The 18,031-nt window shown below is 52.0% G+C and overlaps 6 protein-coding genes across 6 annotated transcripts; 2 read left to right on the top strand and 4 right to left on the bottom strand.

The window, feature by feature from the left end:
• Positions 1–987: 987 nt before the first annotated feature.
• J4E85_001780 (uncharacterized protein) lies at positions 988–1,812 on the top strand (the record flags this gene model as incomplete). Its single annotated transcript, XM_051466064.1, has 1 exon — positions 988–1,812. The coding sequence occupies one exon, from the start codon at positions 988–990 to the stop codon at positions 1,810–1,812; it is 825 nt and encodes a 274-aa protein (XP_051330621.1).
• Positions 1,813–4,868: 3,056 nt separating this feature from the next.
• J4E85_001779 (uncharacterized protein) lies at positions 4,869–5,475 on the bottom strand (the record flags this gene model as incomplete). Its single annotated transcript, XM_051466063.1, has 2 exons — positions 4,869–5,138; positions 5,206–5,475. 2 exons carry the CDS (start codon positions 5,473–5,475, stop codon positions 4,869–4,871), a joined length of 540 nt encoding a protein of 179 aa, XP_051330620.1.
• Positions 5,476–6,668: 1,193 nt separating this feature from the next.
• Positions 6,669–8,924, bottom strand: J4E85_001778 (uncharacterized protein; the record flags this gene model as incomplete). The annotated part of the gene is made up of 6 exons (XM_051466062.1): positions 6,669–7,548; positions 7,602–7,737; positions 7,787–8,410; positions 8,457–8,642; positions 8,694–8,792; positions 8,849–8,924. The coding sequence occupies 6 exons, from the start codon at positions 8,922–8,924 to the stop codon at positions 6,669–6,671; spliced, it is 2,001 nt and encodes a 666-aa protein (XP_051330619.1).
• Positions 8,925–9,459: 535 nt separating this feature from the next.
• On the bottom strand, positions 9,460–10,622 carry J4E85_001777 (uncharacterized protein; the record flags this gene model as incomplete). Its single annotated transcript, XM_051466061.1, has 2 exons — positions 9,460–10,276; positions 10,333–10,622. 2 exons carry the CDS (start codon positions 10,620–10,622, stop codon positions 9,460–9,462), a joined length of 1,107 nt encoding a protein of 368 aa, XP_051330618.1.
• A 1,036-nt stretch (positions 10,623–11,658) lies between these two features.
• J4E85_001776 (uncharacterized protein) lies at positions 11,659–13,482 on the bottom strand (the record flags this gene model as incomplete). Its single annotated transcript, XM_051466060.1, has 4 exons — positions 11,659–12,467; positions 12,523–12,949; positions 12,999–13,303; positions 13,356–13,482. The coding sequence occupies 4 exons, from the start codon at positions 13,480–13,482 to the stop codon at positions 11,659–11,661; spliced, it is 1,668 nt and encodes a 555-aa protein (XP_051330617.1).
• Positions 13,483–15,645: 2,163 nt separating this feature from the next.
• Positions 15,646–17,814, top strand: J4E85_001775 (uncharacterized protein; the record flags this gene model as incomplete). The annotated part of the gene is made up of 2 exons (XM_051466059.1): positions 15,646–17,439; positions 17,503–17,814. 2 exons carry the CDS (start codon positions 15,646–15,648, stop codon positions 17,812–17,814), a joined length of 2,106 nt encoding a protein of 701 aa, XP_051330616.1.
• Between the last annotated feature and the right edge of the window lie 217 nt (positions 17,815–18,031).

Below are 18,031 nucleotides of genomic sequence, written 5' to 3'. Positions count from 1 at the left end.
AACCAAGATACAACTATACAGTTCCAATTAGCCTACCACTCTTCAATATGTATCCCCTGTCCCCTCGCTCCCCATTACCCCATCCGTCACCCCGCCCCATCAGCCATCCATCCCTCGCGCACCAGTCAAACCCCCTCCCGCGTATATGCTCACGCAGTCCTTACCACAAACCCACCAGTCCATATTCCATGCATGAACACATGCAGCGCTACCCAAAACATACATGCCGACCACATCCAAAACGGACAATGCACGTTTCCCGCAATCAACGGTTTGTGCGAATACCTACTCGATGCGGTAACTTCAGGATGAGATACTGGTTGCAGTGGGACCGAGTCGACCCGAGTGTGAGGTTCTGCGCAGAAGCGGGCGCACGGCAGTATGCGCGCGCGTGTGTAATGTGTGGGTAATATCTTGATTGTGAGGTTTGGGGAGGATTTACCATTGTCTGTTTTGGGACTAGGGTGATTGGTGTTTTGGTGGGTGGCTGGGGTGGGAGCTAGGGGTAGATGGGGTCAGGTTGTACTGTGAGACTCATGCTGGGTACGCGATGTGCCTTGTACACATTCTGGTAATGCGCGACTTGGCCTTTGAGACGTTGGAGTAGATGGTGGAGGTATGGAGGTGGCCGATCGAATGGGTGACTAAGCAATGGTACCGAGATGGCCGATGCTCGGACTTGGAGATGCCCTGGTGCCGCCTGTCAACCATCCCCTCCATTGTCACCCCATCCTGGCTCTCGAACGTGTATGCGAAAAGCCAGAGTGCTTTGACACCGACTTCGGAGTATGAGATACTTGTACACGTTATTTCCGACTGCACACGCGTTATGTCCAACTAACTCCGCGACTAACACAGGCTGCAGGAACGACTGTTCGTATAACAACGCTCTGATTCTCCGTTGCTTGAGTTACACACTACACCCTCAATTGACTACTACTCACTAGAGCTTCAATACGATTACCACGATTACCTCAATTAGCAACGATGTCAGGACCATACCTTCACGGCCATCACGCATCCGTCCTCCGCTCCCACAGCTGGCGTACTGTCGAGAACTCATGTCCACACCTCCTCCCCTACCTCAACAACCCTTCACTCAAGATCCTCGACGTGGGCTGCGGCCCGGGAACTATCAGCGTCGACCTTGCTGCGCGCGTCCCACAAGGCTTCGTCTATGCCATCGATCCCTCCACCGAAGTCATCGAGAAGGCGCGAAAACACGCGGAGGAAAAGGGCATCACAAACATACGGTTCGAGGCTGGGGATATACATGAATGGAACAAGCTCGATGGTGCAGAAGAGGCTGGCTTCGATATTGTACATGCGCATCAAGTGCTGCAGCATCTACAAGACCCACTGGGTGCGATGAAGGAAATGAAGCGCTTGACCAAGCCAGGCGGCATCGTCGCAGTCCGAGAGTGCAACTACAGTGCCATGGACTGGTATCCAGAGCATCCAGGAATGCAAAAGTGGAAGGAACTATACATCAAGATTGCGTTTGGGCTCAAGGCACATCCGAACATGGGCAGGTACGTGCATGCGATAGCCTTGCAAGCCGGTTTCCCAAGAAGCGACATCGAGGCTAGCGTAGCCGCCTGGACATTCAGCACACCGGAAGAGCGACAGTGGTGGTGCGGACTCTGGGCCGATCGAACGGTGCAAAGCGACTACAAACAGCGGGCTCTGGACAGTGGATATGCGACGGAGCAGGATCTGGAAGAGATCGCTGCGACATGGAGGGAAATGGAGAAGAAGGAAGATGGCTGGTTCGCTGTTATCAACGGACAGGTCATCTGCCATGTTAGGTAGGGTCTATAGGTAATAATCAGAAGCTTGCCTAGAGTTTCTTCTCGGCCTTTCCTCCCATCAAATGATAGGGACGGGAACTATACCTCGAGGTCCTCGGTCTTTCTCAACATACAGCGTACTCCACTTACTTGCCTCCTATCGGGCGGAGCCGTCTCCCTTGCCGCCCGTATGGCGAAACACCCATCCCACGCGTCTCACTCACCTCCAATCGCGAGGTCCACCGCATTTACCGCGTGCCAGTCATCTGACGGCATATACACTAGCCGCCTCGGCTTGAAGTAGCTGCCTGGCCCTGCAGAAGCTCTGTATATCAACCCCACTTTACCCCTCCAACTTCTATCTTCTATCAGCAATCTACTACTCCACGACATCGCAACATCACATCTCACCACAAACTTCAAGAAAGAGACAGCAAACAATCAATATGCAGTCCACCATCGAACTCGTCAACTTCCACAGCGACTGCCCAAAGTGCGGCTCTACTATTAGCGGCGATGCCAAGACCTGTGGATCTTGCGGCAGTGTAAGATACTGGAACACATTGCGTAGGCAGAACACAGCTAATTTGTGCTACAGTCTTGCCCAGTTTAAGCCATGAACGATGTCTCTGTATGAGATGGCGTAGTTGGGGGTTTGAGAGAAGCGGATACCCAGAGACTGAACGGACGTGCGAGGCGTTGATGCGGCTGCGAAGTAAGAGAACAGGAGTTTGGACGGCAGTGTGCACGTTTAGTGAGTGATTGAATTGGAACATGATATTACATTACATTGGCTTCTCGTCTTTGTGAATCTGCTCTGGCTATATGCGCTTTCCCTTGCTTTCCTGTCCTCGTTGCTCTTTCTTGCGTAGGTCTCACCACCTCTTATATAACCCACTCACCCTCGCTTCAATGCGTCTTCTTGATACGCAGGTAAGTCAGAGCCAGTGCTACGAACAATACCACGACCGTCAGGAACATGAAGACCGAGTCTGCTTGACTCTGCTTGCACCGCGTATTGAGATGCCCTGCTTCTGCTCGAGTGGAATATAGGCATCCGTTTTTATTGCAGGCGCCACTCAATATGTCGATACCCTCAAGCCCTTTGTTTTTGGAAGATTCCACCTGGTCGCCCCACCGACTCCTATCACTAGTGTCCGCACAGTTTCTGCCTTGAAGCCGGATGGCTATGAGCTAGCATTCGTTAGCTGAATCATTCTACCTAACACGAGTGGGAGCGGAACTTACCACTCCGCCGACAAGATTTGCCAATAAGACTACGATGTCGATGAGTACTTCGAAGTAGCCTCGCAGAAACTCAGTGCATGCCAACACAAAACCAGTGATGGCTCCGGCAAGAGTGAGACCGCCGATGCACGCTGCGAGGAAAAGAAGTTTCGGTACGCCTGATAACTCCTTATGGGGAGTGGGGTTGTGGCCTTTGATGAGGGTCACACTCAACCCGAGGACTACGATAGCTAGGAGGGCTTGAAGGCCTCGAAGGATAGACGAAGGTATGAGGGTCTTGGTGAAGGCCATTGAGTGAGGGTATCAGAGATAGAGTAGAAGAAGGCTGATGTTGTAGGTGTTGGATGAGTCTAGAAGAAGAATGAAGCGAGAGAGATGTGTAGATGGTACTATGAATTGCCAGCACAGCCTTGCGGGTAGCTGCGACACGTTCTGCGACGACAATGTCGTACAGTCACACCACTTTGGAGTACATCACATGTTCGTACCTTTTGAGTAGAGTTTTCCGTGCTATATCATCCTGTGCAACACTGATCCTCCACCAGACCTGAAAAACGCCTTGGCAAATCAAGGCAGATGTGCCCTGTGTGGGATAGCTACCATGGGTATTGCGTTGTGTGATTCTACAGGCTCATATGAACCTCGTACTCTTTCAATAGTCCATCCACCTACTCTCCATCCCTTCTCTGTCCTCACATAGACCAGGACCCAAATGACAAAGATCACGGGTACGGTTGAGAGCGTAAAGGCAATATTACATTGGTAGAGAATGCAGCGATTCCTCACACCACTGTACCCGTAAAAAGAATCGAAAAAGCATTGAATAAATTCAGGATGCTCCATGTCCCACTGTGCGCAGACGACCGTATTCTCGTACGCACCCTCATCACTGCACGAATAGCCTTTCACTTCAGAAGCCATCATCTAACACCGCGGATTAGTGAGATGACTCCGCAGCATGGGTATAGGGATGAGTCTTAAACTTACAGCGCCTACAGCCATGTTCAGCGATAGAATTCCGGTATCAATGGTGTTTCTAATCCAGGGATGCAGGTAGTTACGGAGAATGGCGGTTGAGAGTCCAGCAACCAACGTCGATAAGCCCACTCCAGCTGAAGACCCTAAGATAGGTGGGAATGGTCCGGTCTCACGGCTAGCGATCAGAAATACAGTGATGATGGACACAGTAGCGCTGAAGAGAACTTGGATACCGCGCGCAATCAAGACAGGAAATGACGGAGAGACGCGCATCGTGGCTGATCAGTTGCCTGTAACTTGAGATGACAAACATGTGGATTATCAAAGAAGAATAAACTGAATGGTGGTTCATTCTGTTACTATATCAAACCATAGGGACAGTTGCTCACACGTTGGGGAAGACCAAATCCTTCGAGGCTCTTCCGAATGGTGTTACCTTTCACCCGCCTCGGCGTCAGCAAAGCTTCACAGCACAGTTGCACAAAGCGGGTAATAAGTACGTGCAACTTCGTCTTTCATTACTTCGTGTTCATTAACGGTGTGTGTCGCACATAGGCCGCGACTGGACTGCGTCGACTACCATAAGGAGTGTACCTTGCTTAGTGAGGAACTACGGAGAGCGTCGAAACGCTTGTTCATGTGACAAAATGCACAGATGATGAAATTGCTTGTAGTAGGGTATCGTGATACGAGAAAGAGACCGTCGTAAAATCCTCCAGAGACATGCGCAACACTACGTTAAGTGTGGATAAGTTAGATCACCGCTATACTGCTTTGTGTTCGCTGTTAGAATTAGCGAGGCGGGACTGAATAAGTCGATTCAGAAACACTCACCATCGTGCTTCTCCGAATCTAGTAGCCCTTCTTCATGCGCAAGAAAGCCAGCAAGGCAGTCACGGCGAGGACAATGACGGTGAGGAACATGAAGACGCAGTCGGCTTGGGTCGACTTGCACCTCGATTTCATGGTGTTGGGGTCGTTTTCCGCGTAATAGTACCAGCACTCGTCTTCGGCTCTGCAGCCGCCATTGAAGATGTCGTTGAGAATGAGCTTGGTCGCGTTCTTTATAGTTGTGTCGCCATCGCAATCCACACCAGAGATCTTGAGAGCGAGAACCTTGACCTTTGTCAGCTGAAATATCCAATTGCAAAATTCTGAGAGGTCCTTCAGAACTCGGGCTAGCACTTACGATGCCACCTGCCGCGTTGATGACAGCAACAACGCCGTCGACTATCAATCCAATCATACCATCCAAGAAGCTGAAGAACAGTCCCGCGACTCCAAGCGCTGCTCCTAGAATCGTGACGCCACCAACAAAGGCTGAGAAGCCCAGACTAGCGGGGAGACCACCCCAGTGGTGGCCGCGAATGAGTGAGACCGATATTCCGAGTACGACAATACCGAAAAGAGCCTGGAAGCCGCGAACGACGAAGTTGAGAAGTGGGTTCGCGATCGCCATGGTGTTGATTCGTATGTGTAGAGAGCCGTGTGCGGATGGTGATGAATGATGGGTAGCTGCGACAGCAGTGGTGGTATCGGTTTCGTTTGTAAGAGGAAAGGTTTTCCCGGCGCGTAGTGATTGGAGTGAGAGGTGAAGAGAAAGAGAAGTCGCGACGGGTACCACATCACTATTTACGTGTTTGCGCTCGTTTGCACACCCACGTCATTGGCTATTGGCCTTGCCCTCATTGTCTGTGCCACCTTCACATGGCAAGAGCAGTTTCAAGTTGTCGTGGGCGTCCAAGGCAGACACATTGGCGGCGCAGCCCTATGGCTGTCATCCGTTTGGGGGCCAGCCCTGCTGTGGTAAAGGGATCTACGGATACGGGTGGTTGCCTGGGGTTGAGTCGGAGAGTTTGCTGCATTCGGCCTGACTGATGTTGATGGGGTTAGACCGATATTCTGTATACCTCGCCGATATAATTCAAGGTTTTTACTGTGACTCACAGTCACAGTCGTGATTGAATCGATGTGTCGTTGCCCTACCTAGGTACCTTCTTGTACCCGCCTACAGCGACATCAAAGCGTGAAGCCTTTCGAGCTGGGGACCATACAAGCTCTACCCCAATCACATCTCGCGCCACCAGCCATAAGCTCATTATTGGAAGGCATTGCAATGTATCGATGTCGGCGAGTGCCAAAGGCTATGGTTGTCAATGCATCAGGCGCCCAGAGATTGGGGGCCGTATTTAGAAGTTTTCACCGGTCAGTCCATTTGTAGTCTGTCTCAGAGAACATCGTGCAAGGCGACAGCTCACACGAGGCTAGGTGCATACATACATTCTTCATTACCCGGACCTATAGACTCGGTGGTGCAGTGTCAGAGATATGCATGAAAGTGTGCTCGTCACAATGGCTTTTGTGGCTGTGCTCGGCTCGACCAATGAGAACGCGTCGCGAAACGGGAATCTATTTTGGCCTCCAGCCTCCCGCTTCGCTGACCGTCATCTGCATCTCGAATTGTATCAACTCGCACCGCTCATCTGCAGGTTCACATGACAGTCGTCTGGATCTAATGCTGGCATGAATATCTGACCACGGCCTCGTCTACTCCCAGCGAAGACAGAGACAAGCTGACGCACAAAAGGGCAGACGTCGCATCAACTGCAGTAAGCTTATCGCCATCTCATCTCAAATACATCTCATCTGCATCTACGGTGTGAGAATAGCTGCCGCAGCCAAGATCGCCTTTGCCGTCCTCCCGACAAACGCCTCTGCCAGAGTAAGATTGCCCGCAGCAACAGCCTCTGTCACTCCAGGATATGTAACAGGCGCATAACCAGTATCGACCCCAGGAGCAAAGACAAGATGTCTATAGAACTCTCTGCCCGGAAGCCCACCCTGGCTGACGAAGCCGTGTCCAACATCGCGCGCCTTGTCGTTGACCTGTCTGATCAGAAGCGAACTGTTTGAACTCACGGCCATGTCTCGAGCAGCATTGAACTGCTGTGCCGAATCCTCAAATGTCGCAACTGCATTCTCAAGCTCTCCAATCACTACTGCGGTTGTCGCATTTGCAGCCTCAATGACGCCCTTCAAGTCCTCGAGCCACGCTCGCATTTCCACCGCGTAATTTGCCGGTTCAAGCGGTACAACTTCTTCGTCGACCAATCGATACAACATCAACGTCAAGAACTGACCGATTGCCTTGTGCATCACGAACCCCGGATCCGCAAGTTTAGTCATCCAGTGGTAGGAATCGAAGTTCGAATGCGTATGATAAATTGGGTCGAGTGGCGCTCTTGTCGTGCCCATATCAATAGCAGAGATGCCCACGCCATGAACGAAAGCCGTGTAATCACTCTGTGCACCTAGAGTATCGATCTCGCCGGTCTTTTCCTCCCATTCGTCATATAGGGTGTGATTTGAGCCATGCGGCCAGATGACCTTTCGCGCGGTGGACGTGGTGAGGGCGTGGAGATCTGGGGTGGCACCGAAATCTGGGATGGTGCCTGCTATGCCAACATCGATGTTCAGGTAGGATACTGCGGAGGATCTCAGCCATGGTAGGTATTCTTCGACCCATTCGGTGCTGTGAATTCTGTTAGCTGGAGTGCTCATCTTCGTTCCGACTTGATGGCTCACCTTCCGACTAGACCGTATTCCTCAGCATCCCAGCTGCATAGCACGATGGTTCGCTTTGGCTTCCATCCCGTCTTCACCAGAGCACCGATTGCTTTAGCCAACTCAATGAGAATCGCAGAGCCCGAATGCGGATCCGCTGTGCACGTTAGTCTTGTCCAAAGTCCCGGCTTGCGTTCCTGACTTGCCTGCTCCACCGATCATCCAAGAATCATGATGATTCCCCACGATAACAACCTCATCCTCGTTCGTACCGTTGATAATGCCAATCGCGTTGTGGATCCAATTGATCTCGCCCCTCATTATATTGCTCATCGATAGCACAGCTTCTGACGGCCCGGAACTGTACTCAACCGCATCGATTCCACCCACCCAAATCGGACGATCCGTAGTCTTCGCATCAACACCATGACCATTCAGCGCGACCAACAATGGTTTCGCTTCAATCCACGAAATCGGCAAACTCGGGATTGCAGGCACAGTCTTCTTTTCCTTCCTCTCTACGCCCTCTTTAGATGGGTATCCAGGTGTTGTCGGATCTCCGGGATACGTGCTCAAATCCATGACACTACCTTTTTGAATGCTCGTTGGATTTCTTGCCGGTCCTTCCGGATACGTGGCGTAGTTCTTGGCTGTCATGTTTCTGTCGTCCCCGGGGTCTGTGAAGATTACAGCACCGATCATACCAAAGGCTTGTGCGTTCTTCACTTTGAGGCCGCGGAAGGGGCCGCCGTATTTCGCGAGGGCGATTTTGCCTTGAAGCGTGATGTTTAGGACAAGAAGACGTTTGAAGTCTTCTTGAGAAGCTCGACCTACTGGGTTTAGCATCGAAAATGTTTCAATGCGAGTAACACGTACCGACGTAGACGTACTCAGCGGATACGTTACCTGAGCCGGAATACCCATGAAACGCAGGAACTCTGTTCGCATCGCCTGTGGGCTCATCTTCATCAAGTACTTCTTCCTCGAGTGTTGCGTGGTATGTGCTACCGTTGCCATAGTCAAGTGACAAAGCACGATGGACTGGGTAGTCAAGGTAAACGTCTTCCTCTCTAGTTAGCCTTCTTATTCAAGTAGATGCGACGAATAACATACGATAGCTGTCTAGTCTTGTTTTGAAGTCATGTTCAGCCCATCGCGCAACAGTCCATCGTGGAACCGTCTCACTCTCCCCTGCGAGGTTCCGCTTATGCGCTGCGACGGTCAGCAAGCTTCTTTCTTGATCTTGAAGGAAAGGGACATGTAATCACAGTAGTAACTAGACCATGACGCTATAGACGTGTTGTCGAAGGACGATACCAAAATCTCTTCGTTTGGCGTCAACATTGGAGGGAATAAGGGGGATGTATCACGCCGTTGTAGGTGGCGATCATGACGTCGGTAGTGATGATCTTTGTCGCACGCAATGACACTTCTAGAGTAAAGCAAAGCCAAAATGAACAGCATCGTGGTTAATCCCATGAATCATTCGAATGTGATCATATCGAAGGGTTACCCAGGTCGAGGAATGTACATATAGTGCCAAGTGGCGGCAAATGTACCGGTTTAGCCAACATCCAGGTTAGTTCTTGTTCGATCCCGGTCGATGCACTCTACGTCCTCATTCTATTTTGTGGGGTATTGAGGACATGTTCATCTTTATGGCAGTAGCGCTCATTGGCAAACAAAGTATGATGTAACGCTACACATGATCCTCTTGTCAAATGTGCAGTATCATACGTCAGTGGTCTGAGGTTGGTGGAAAACAAGGGTAGGAGGTTCATGAGTATTCTTACGCAGAACGTGTTGCTAGCTATGTACAATTTATTTGAAGCTATAGAGAAGACCCTTCAACAAGACATCCCATCGCCCAGAGGTTCTACTAAGCGCTGACTTCGACAGCACTCACTTCAACACCAGAGTTCTTCGCCGCATCAACAGCGACAGGCTTCGTCTGAGGAAGACCGTAAACATCAGTCTCATCTTCCTGCATGCCACCCAAGAGCAAAGAGCTCGGAGCAGCCGCCTGATCCGCAGGCGATGCAAGGAAAGCCAGGAACTTTTCGTCGTGCCACTGGCGCGAGGTGACATATCGACCCTCGCTGTCCTGGAACATAGTTTCGTCCTCAGCGCGAAGGAAGTATGCAACCGAGTAGCGATGCTCGGTGTAGTCGTACGGCACAACACGGTGGATGCACGACTGGAAGGTGTGGCCGCTGGCGAAGCGAAGAGAGTCGCCGACGTTGATGATGGCTTGGCCCTTCTTGGGCTCCACGAAGCCAAACTCCTTGCTGCCCGGTGGACGGATCTGGAGGCCCCACTGCTCGGTGAAGAGCACTGTCAATGAGCTGATGTCGGTGTGCTTCTGGTGGCCGACGTTGCCGTCCTTGACTGGGTGCGAAGGGATGTAGTGCATCATGGACAACGTGCTCGTTGAAGGGCGGTGGTTGCGGTGCAGGTTCTCGAAACGCGCACCACCCGTCAGGCCGAAGGCAGTTGACAGAGCTGCCAGAATGGCCTTGCCCATGATGTTGTTGCCCGAGATGGCGTTCTCGATGACCTTGAGATCGGAGCTGTTCTTGATGTTGCGAGGAATGTGGGGCGACTCGCGTTGGATCTCATCGCGAGAGATCTTGACCATCTCATAGCCGTCTCGCTTGCCTTCCAGCGAACCGTTGCGAGAACCAACAGGTTCGTATCTAGAAAAGTTCAGTACTTGCATGAAAATTGAGGTATTCTGGGCTTCGTAACTCACCCAAGGTGAGGAGCGATCAGTCCATACTCGTTCTTGATCTCAATAGGAGACTCGAAGAAGCGGTGCATGACCTTCAACAACTCCTGGTGGTCATCGATGAATCGACGTCCATCGACATTGTTCAGGTCCAGGTAAAAGAACCCCTCTTTCTTGCAGCACTCAAGAAGCTTCTCGAGCTCAGCGGGCTCTTGCGAGAGGATCGCGGAGAAGTCGATAGTCTCCATAGGGTAGACTGGGACCTGCTTTCCGTTCCACTCGACCCTTCGGGGTACTTCGGTTACCGGAGCCATGTTGATGATTGATGTGATCGTAGTTGTCGTGAAGATGGCGTGCTCTCTGATTGTGTTGGGGCTGTGTTATACCGTGCTGTGTATTCATCAACGTTGTTTTCATGCTTTATAGCAACCTCTTGCCCGTTCATCAGACACAAATCGGGATACACTCCCTGTTGACATGTTAATTGACCTTCATCTCGATGATACATGATCTGTTGCCTTCCAAGATCTAGAGATGATCATAGATTGGGTTGGGTTTCTCTCTGTCCCGGATTCCAAGTGTATTGTTTCGTACCCCGCATCTTGTGCAGCTATGAGGACCGCCGTGAGGTCGGCATATGGAAACAGTTCGAGTGCTACAACAAGGGCTGCCTGTTGCGCTGCGGCTGAACACCTGATCGGCTTGTCGATACATAGGATTACTGAGCCCTCCACATACGCGTGTCGCTTCAGTAAGTGTAGAGTATACACGTGGGGTCGCTGCACCCTGCACATCTGCCATCTATCCTTTGTATGGATAAACCCTAATATCAGAACACTTGACTAGATCCCTAGGGATGGCGTAGTGGGATCCTTTGCCTCTGTGAGACCACCAGTAAGGTCATGGGTTGTAATCTTGATGCGGTCACAGATTGTATCGAACATATTGTCGGCAGCTGGGCAGCAACTGCCGTAGATGAAGCTGTAACTGGTGGGGCTTCCGCGGGGGTAAACACGCTGAACTCGAAGCTGGCGACATGCCTCGAATGACCTGAATTGATCTGTGCGTGCAGTTTAAGTGGTCGGTACAGTATGTGGTGGCCCCTGGATGGAGTCGCGAATGAGCTTTTTAGCTGCGGCGACGCGTCGTAGTTTCGTGATGAGAGAGCTGGGAAGTCAGGATCGGTTGTATTTCTCCGCCACGTGCACGTCACGCACCCGGGCGGCTCTGCATTCCAAGGTTTCTCCAATCGCCAACATTAACATCGACGAGCCAGAACGGCCACAAGACTCATGACGGAAGATGATGTATGGTATTGATACAGATAAGTAAATGTAGCGCTAAAGCAGTTTACAGCTTCATACCCAGCACCTTGTGCACTCGCAGCGCCTGCCTGATACTCAGGTCAAGCATGATCTCTTCCGATCCACCAGGGATAGCGTAAGCCCTGACATCCCTGTATAGCCTCTCGACCTTCGCGCCTTGTCCACCACGACTGTAACTCAGGCCGCCGAAGATCTGACTTGCTTCCCTAGCACAGAACTCGAAGGTTGTGGTACTTTGCGCCTTCAAACTGGCAATAGCGCCACCAAGCTTCAGCATAGCCTCCATCTCGTCCATCTTCTGGCACTGGTAGATGAGGTTCTCCATCCAGTTGTAACTTGCCTCGATCTGGCGTGCCATGTGCGCGAGCTTGAGGCGAATGACGGGGTGGTCGATGAGACGCTTGCCGAAAGTTCTGCGCTTGTGTGCGTACTTGACGCTCTCCTCGTAGCAGACACGGGCGAAGCGCAGACATTGGATGATGATGCCGATGCGCTCGTGGTTGAAGTTTGTCATGACGACCTTGAAGCCCTGGTTCTCTTTGCCAATGAGGTTCTCGACGGGGACCTTGACGTCCTCGAAGGTAACGTAGGTAGTGCCGCTGCTCCATACACCTTGGCAGTCCATCTTGCGAGTGGAGACACCACCGGCGCTGCGCTCAATGAGGAGCACTGACACACCGTTCATGCCCTCTCCGCCAGTGCGGACAGCGGTTGTGAAGTAGTCAGACCAGATACCGTTGGTAATCCACTTCTTCTCGCCGTTCACGATGTAGTGTTTGCCGTCTTCGGAGAGCTTGGCTTCGCAGGTCAGGTTCGCGACGTCGCTACCGGCATCTGTTGCAGTTAGTAATTGATTGAGCCATATCGAGGACAGGATGGGGAAACTCACCAGGCTCGGTGATGGCGAGACAGATCCTCTTCTTTCCGCTCAATAGGTCTGGTCCAATGCGCTGGACGAGCTCCTTCTTGCCGAACTTGAACAGAGGAGGTCCGCCAATTCCGTATCCTCCAATCAGGCCCCAGACGAGACCACCACTGCCTGTCCTTGACAGCTCATCGGTGATGATCATCTCGTGGAAGTGATCCCACTTCTCTGTTGGGACACATTGGACCCGCTTGTCTGTGTATTCTGTAGGGAAGTGCATGCCGAGCATACCAGCGAGGTATCCGCGCTCGCCCATTTCCTGGAAGATCTCGTCGGGCACCTTCTTCGCTTCGTCCCATTCGGTGACGTTGGGCATGAGTTTCTCCTCGACCCATCGGCGGACTTCATCGCGGAGGGCTACGTGGGTATCGTTGTAGTAGGGAGAGTGGTACTAGATCTGGTGTTAGCGATGCCAATGCGTGATGCGCAGGCTGACATACTGTTTGGTACCATGATGGGTCTGCGTATGGGATGAGGTCGCCGTAGGCATCGAAAGGCTCCGACTCCTCAGCGGCAGCCTCGGTTGGCTGTGGCGCAATAACACCAGAGTTGGCCTCTGGCTTGACCACATCCTTCTTCGGCGCCTTCTTCTGCTCGGGCGCAGCAGTAGCTGGAGGAGCTGGCGGCGCGGCTTTGCTGTCTAGTGATCCGACTTGTAGCTGCTTCTGGTACTTCTTAAGGATGCTGTCATTGTGGTACTTCCAGAACTGCTTCGAGGCGTCCTTTCCGGCGACGCGTTGGAGGACTTGCGACTGTCAGCTTCGCGAATCATGTTTGTGCATCGAGGTTGGACGTACTCTTCTTGCCTCCTGGGTGCTCCTCCTGGAAGTTCGTGAGATCATAGACGTCCTCGTCTACGATGATCCACAGATCGCTCGCTGTCTTGTGCGACGCGACATCAGCGGTCGAGAAGCGTTTCGACATGTTGTTCTGAGTGTCAACACGTAAGAGGGGCAGGTGTGAGTAAGGAGAGCAGAGTGATGAGGTGTCGCTAATCACAGGACAACCCTTACTGACTTATAAGAGGCTTAGCAAGTTTCGGGACGTCTTCACATGCCAGGAACTACTCCACGCCAAGGCAATCCGGGGAACCCGCCAGCTGCTGAAAGTCGGCCGCACATAGCGCGTTCTGGAGTGCAGCAAGCCGCTGTCTGATGATCTCGTGCGTTGAAATGCGAGCGCTGCAATTGGTTGTTGCCGTCACGGACCGGGTGACTTGCTGTTTGAAGCTTCACGTCATACGCGCAAATGCCGAGGTATGCCGCATTGGGACGCTCACGTGTCGACATCTCAGTCTTCACATGCCGAAAAGAAGAGGCTGACATTCAGATGCTCAGCGAGCCGTCGCATGGATTACTCTGGCACCTAGTCAAACGCAGGGGATGCCCCAGGTCGTCGAGCGAGGAGTCCCGACGAAGCTATGGCGCGTCCTTCCAACGCGTTTCGTGGGGTCTCCGCATCACGACCGCGTCATTCTTCGTCGCCTTCAAGAACTCGATGCGCATTCAAGTTCAGCCATGAAGACAACGTCTAACCTCCTATTCATGACTCAAGGCATCTATAATACAAGATGTCTCGACAAGTACAGGTAAAGAAGGGGTCTGAGATCCAAGCTCCAGACGGCCCCCAAACTGATGGCATGATTCGGATGCCCGCAATTGTGGACATGTCGGACCAGATCTGTGGAACAGGTAGGGCTGATATGACCACTAAGACTTCGACTACTGACGCTGGCAGTCATGATCGCAAAACCTCATACAGCGTCTGCAATCCACCACCACGGCGATGAGGGTACGTCCTGCATTTCACCCGTGTCCCCCCTTCATTCGCGCTCGAGCAATTTCGTGATATTGTACGAGTAGTACCTGAGATCTTGGCAGATACTATCGTGTACGCCGCGAAGGGTCATGGCGCCCTAGTCAGCGGAATGAACGGCAGTAAAAGACAAGAGCTAGCACCAGGGGATTTTGCACTCATACCAGCGTATGCAGAGCATCAAGAGGTTAACGACAGCGATGAGGATGTTGTTTGGATCATCACACGAGGTGGCAGGAATCCTGTTGTCCAGAACCTCGAGGCTTGGTCAAAAGACTGAGATGTTTGCCAGCGCAGCCCTGTCAAAAACCCCTCTTCGGGCACGAACACACAGATTCGTTACCGTTGTGGGACCGAAGTATATGTCCTGATGCATCCTGTCATCCCGTGTGTTGATTAGTCGCATTCGGCCCATCTATGTCGAATGATAACGATGAAATTGACCATCTGCCACTCGATATCACAGCAGAACGGGAACTTTGCATCATCTACAAGGCTTTCAAGCGGAAACCTACGTCAGACGTGCCTGTTTGTCTAAGCGGTGCTGCAGGTGTCGATAACACATTGGCGACTTGTCGCTCACATGTTGGGATCATGGGCTCTCATTGGTCAGCAGGCCCTCTCGTTACAGCGCCCCAGCATCTATGGTACAGCATACATTGCCTGGCAGATGGCAAGATGCATGTCTTATGTTCGAGCTTTAGCCGCCCTCAGTCCAGTTCTTTCACTACTCTCATCGTCTCAGCCCCCTATATCGCTTGACCCGTCCGGACCGCTCGGCATACACGGCACCCACGGCACGTGTTAGCCACAGTTGAGCCACACTAAAGACTGCGCCATACTTCCACGCAAAGGCAGTAATCATTCATTGGAGTTCAGACTCCCTGAGATACGTGTCGTTGGGTACTAATTTGGCGGTACCGAGAACGTTGGTATGGTGGTGACCCATACTTAGCAACACACCGAGCGCCACACTCTCGCGTCCTGTTTACTTCTTTGTTTAAAGCGCCACCTTTACCTTGTATTTTGGCATCTCTTACTTGCGACTGCAAAGATGTCGTCTCCTACGAGATCGTCTTTCTTCACAGGGATTTGTACTTTTCCCATACTAATCTCAACCGGATCTGTGCAGGCACAACTGGATTACAGCAAATATGTCAATGTCTTGTAAGTAACAGGTTCCATGCTATCTGTACTGCACTGACAGCTATCAGTCAAGGAACCCAGGGCGGAGGAAATAGATTTCCTGGGGTTGTGGCCGCACCCTTCGCAATGGTCAAGCTAGGACCAGACGTTCAGTTTATGAATACCGACGCGTATTCTGGGTACCTCCCCGAGGGCAACATTTTCGGCTTCAGTATGATGCACGAGTCTGGGACAGGAGGAGCGCCAAAGTACGGCGTCGTAAGTCAGATGCCAGTGGTCGGTGAGGTGCCGGACCCCCTTGCAGATCTGTCCCAACCTCGAGCATCGCCAGATCAAGGGAGTCTTGGTTACTACAAGAGTTCGCTGGCAAATGGGATCACAGTAGAACTAGGTGCTACCGAGCATGCCGGGCTTTACTCTTACTCTTTTCCAAACGGCACAGCGTCTTCCATTGTAGTCGACGTTTCCCACGTACTTCCCAGTTTCAGGGGTCTTGGGTGGGAGCAACACTACTCGGGCGGTAGCTTCAGCATCGAAGAAGATGGCCACTATGAAGGATCTGGTATCTATAACAACGGCTGGAACCTATCACCAGATTGGACAATCTATTTCTGTGGCCGGTTCAGCAAGCAGCCTGTACGATCACGGGCTTTCAACGGAGGTGCCAATGCAACAAACAACCCGGTATCAGGAACTGCTCGTCTGGGTGGTGTCTTCACATTCATCTCACCGGAAATAACATCCCGTGTCGGCATCTCCTTCCTCTCTACCTCTCAGGCTTGTACAAACCTAGAAGAAATCTCCCCAGACACCTCACTCACCACCCTGGTCTCCGCCGCAAAGAACAGATGGAACACCGAAATCCTCAGCAAAGTGCAAACCTCCTCCTTCGACACCTCCGACCTATCCCTCATCTACAGCACCCTCTACGGCGCCTTCCTCATCCCCTCGAACAGAACCGGCGAAAACCCATCTTGGAATTCAACTGAACCCTACTACGACGACATCTTCACCTTCTGGGACACGCACCGCTGCCACACCTCCCTCTTCCACATCCTCCAACCCACCGCCTACGAAGAGTTCCTCCGCTCTCTAATCGACGTTTGGCGCCACGACGGCTTCCTACCCGACGCCCGGTCTTCAAACTACAACGGCCGTGTACAAGGCGGTTCAAATGCCGACAACGTGCTCGCAGACGCCTACATTAAAAGTGTCCGAGGCGCCATAAACTGGGACGATGGTTTCGCTGCCATGCGCACCGACGCTGAAGTCATCCCGCCTAATAACTTCGACCCCCAAGCCCCTGATTCCTCGACTAAAGAAGGACGAGGCGCACTCCCAGATTGGCTCGAGTACGGATACATAACACCAGCTTTTACCCGCGCCGTATCGCGTGCCGTAGAATACTCAACCAACGACTACGCAGTCCACGTCGTCGCCGCCGGCCTGGGTAAAACGTCCGAAGCAGAAACCTACCTTAACCGCTCCCGCAACTGGCGTAACCAGTGGAACCCCAATGCCGCCTCCTACAATCACACCGGTTTCCTCGTCCCGCGCCTCGCAAACGGGGATTTCGTACAACAAGACCCTGCTGATTGCGGCGGCTGCTACTGGCCCGACGCGTACTATGAAGATAATAGTTGGATTTACAGTATGAATGCCATACATGACATCGCCGAGCTGATCAATAAGATCGGAGGCGACGAGAGGTTTGTGGATCGTTTGAACAAGATCTTCGATTTGGGCTTCTTTGATGCCGGGAACGAACCTAGTTTTACTACGCCGTATCTTTACAATTTCGTCAAGGGGGAGCAGTGGAGGAGTGTTGAGCGGAGTAGGGGTGTGTCGAACTTGTATAATGCAGGGGCTATGGGTTTGCCTGGAAATTCTGACGCCGGGGCTATGGAGGCGAATTTGCTCGTAAGTCATCTTTTCAGTCTCACTTTGACAGTTTCTGGAGACGATGGCTAACAGTGCGTGTAGTGGCAGATGATCGGTCTCTATCCGGTGACGGGTCAGACTACTTTTCTCATTCTCTCCCCATGGTTCTCAGAGCTTACGCTTGATCTTGGGAACGGGAAGAAACTTACTGTTACTACTGCTTTCAGTGATGGCGGCGATCGGAATACCGCGCCATATGTGCAGAGTCTGAAGGTCAATGGCGAGACTTGGGACAAGGCATGGGTGGCTTGGGAAGATGTCTTTGAGAACGGAGGTACCATGGAGTATGTGATGGGAAATAGTCCCAGTCACTGGGCGACAGGAGATCTACCACCTAGTCCAGCTTCGGAATAGAACAGTGATCCCAGTCATGTTCACGTCGGCAGCATATGTCTAGTTATCATTTTCACTGACAAAGAAGCTTGATGTGGTAGTATTGAGAATAGTATTACTCAAAAGACGGTGGTGGGCCATCAGTATGCTATCAACACCCGTCACTGTCGCAACCAGAGCATACAGAGAAAATATACATTTCGATCCAAGCAGTCGTAATCTGGTAGTCCATAAGTCT

Source organism: Alternaria conjuncta, assembly GCF_024043145.1.
Source record: "Alternaria conjuncta strain BMP 0040 chromosome Unknown scaffold_2, whole genome shotgun sequence".
In the NCBI taxonomy this organism is placed as follows: domain Eukaryota; kingdom Fungi; phylum Ascomycota; class Dothideomycetes; order Pleosporales; family Pleosporaceae; genus Alternaria; species Alternaria conjuncta.
This window is presented reverse-complemented; position numbering and strand designations above follow the sequence as displayed.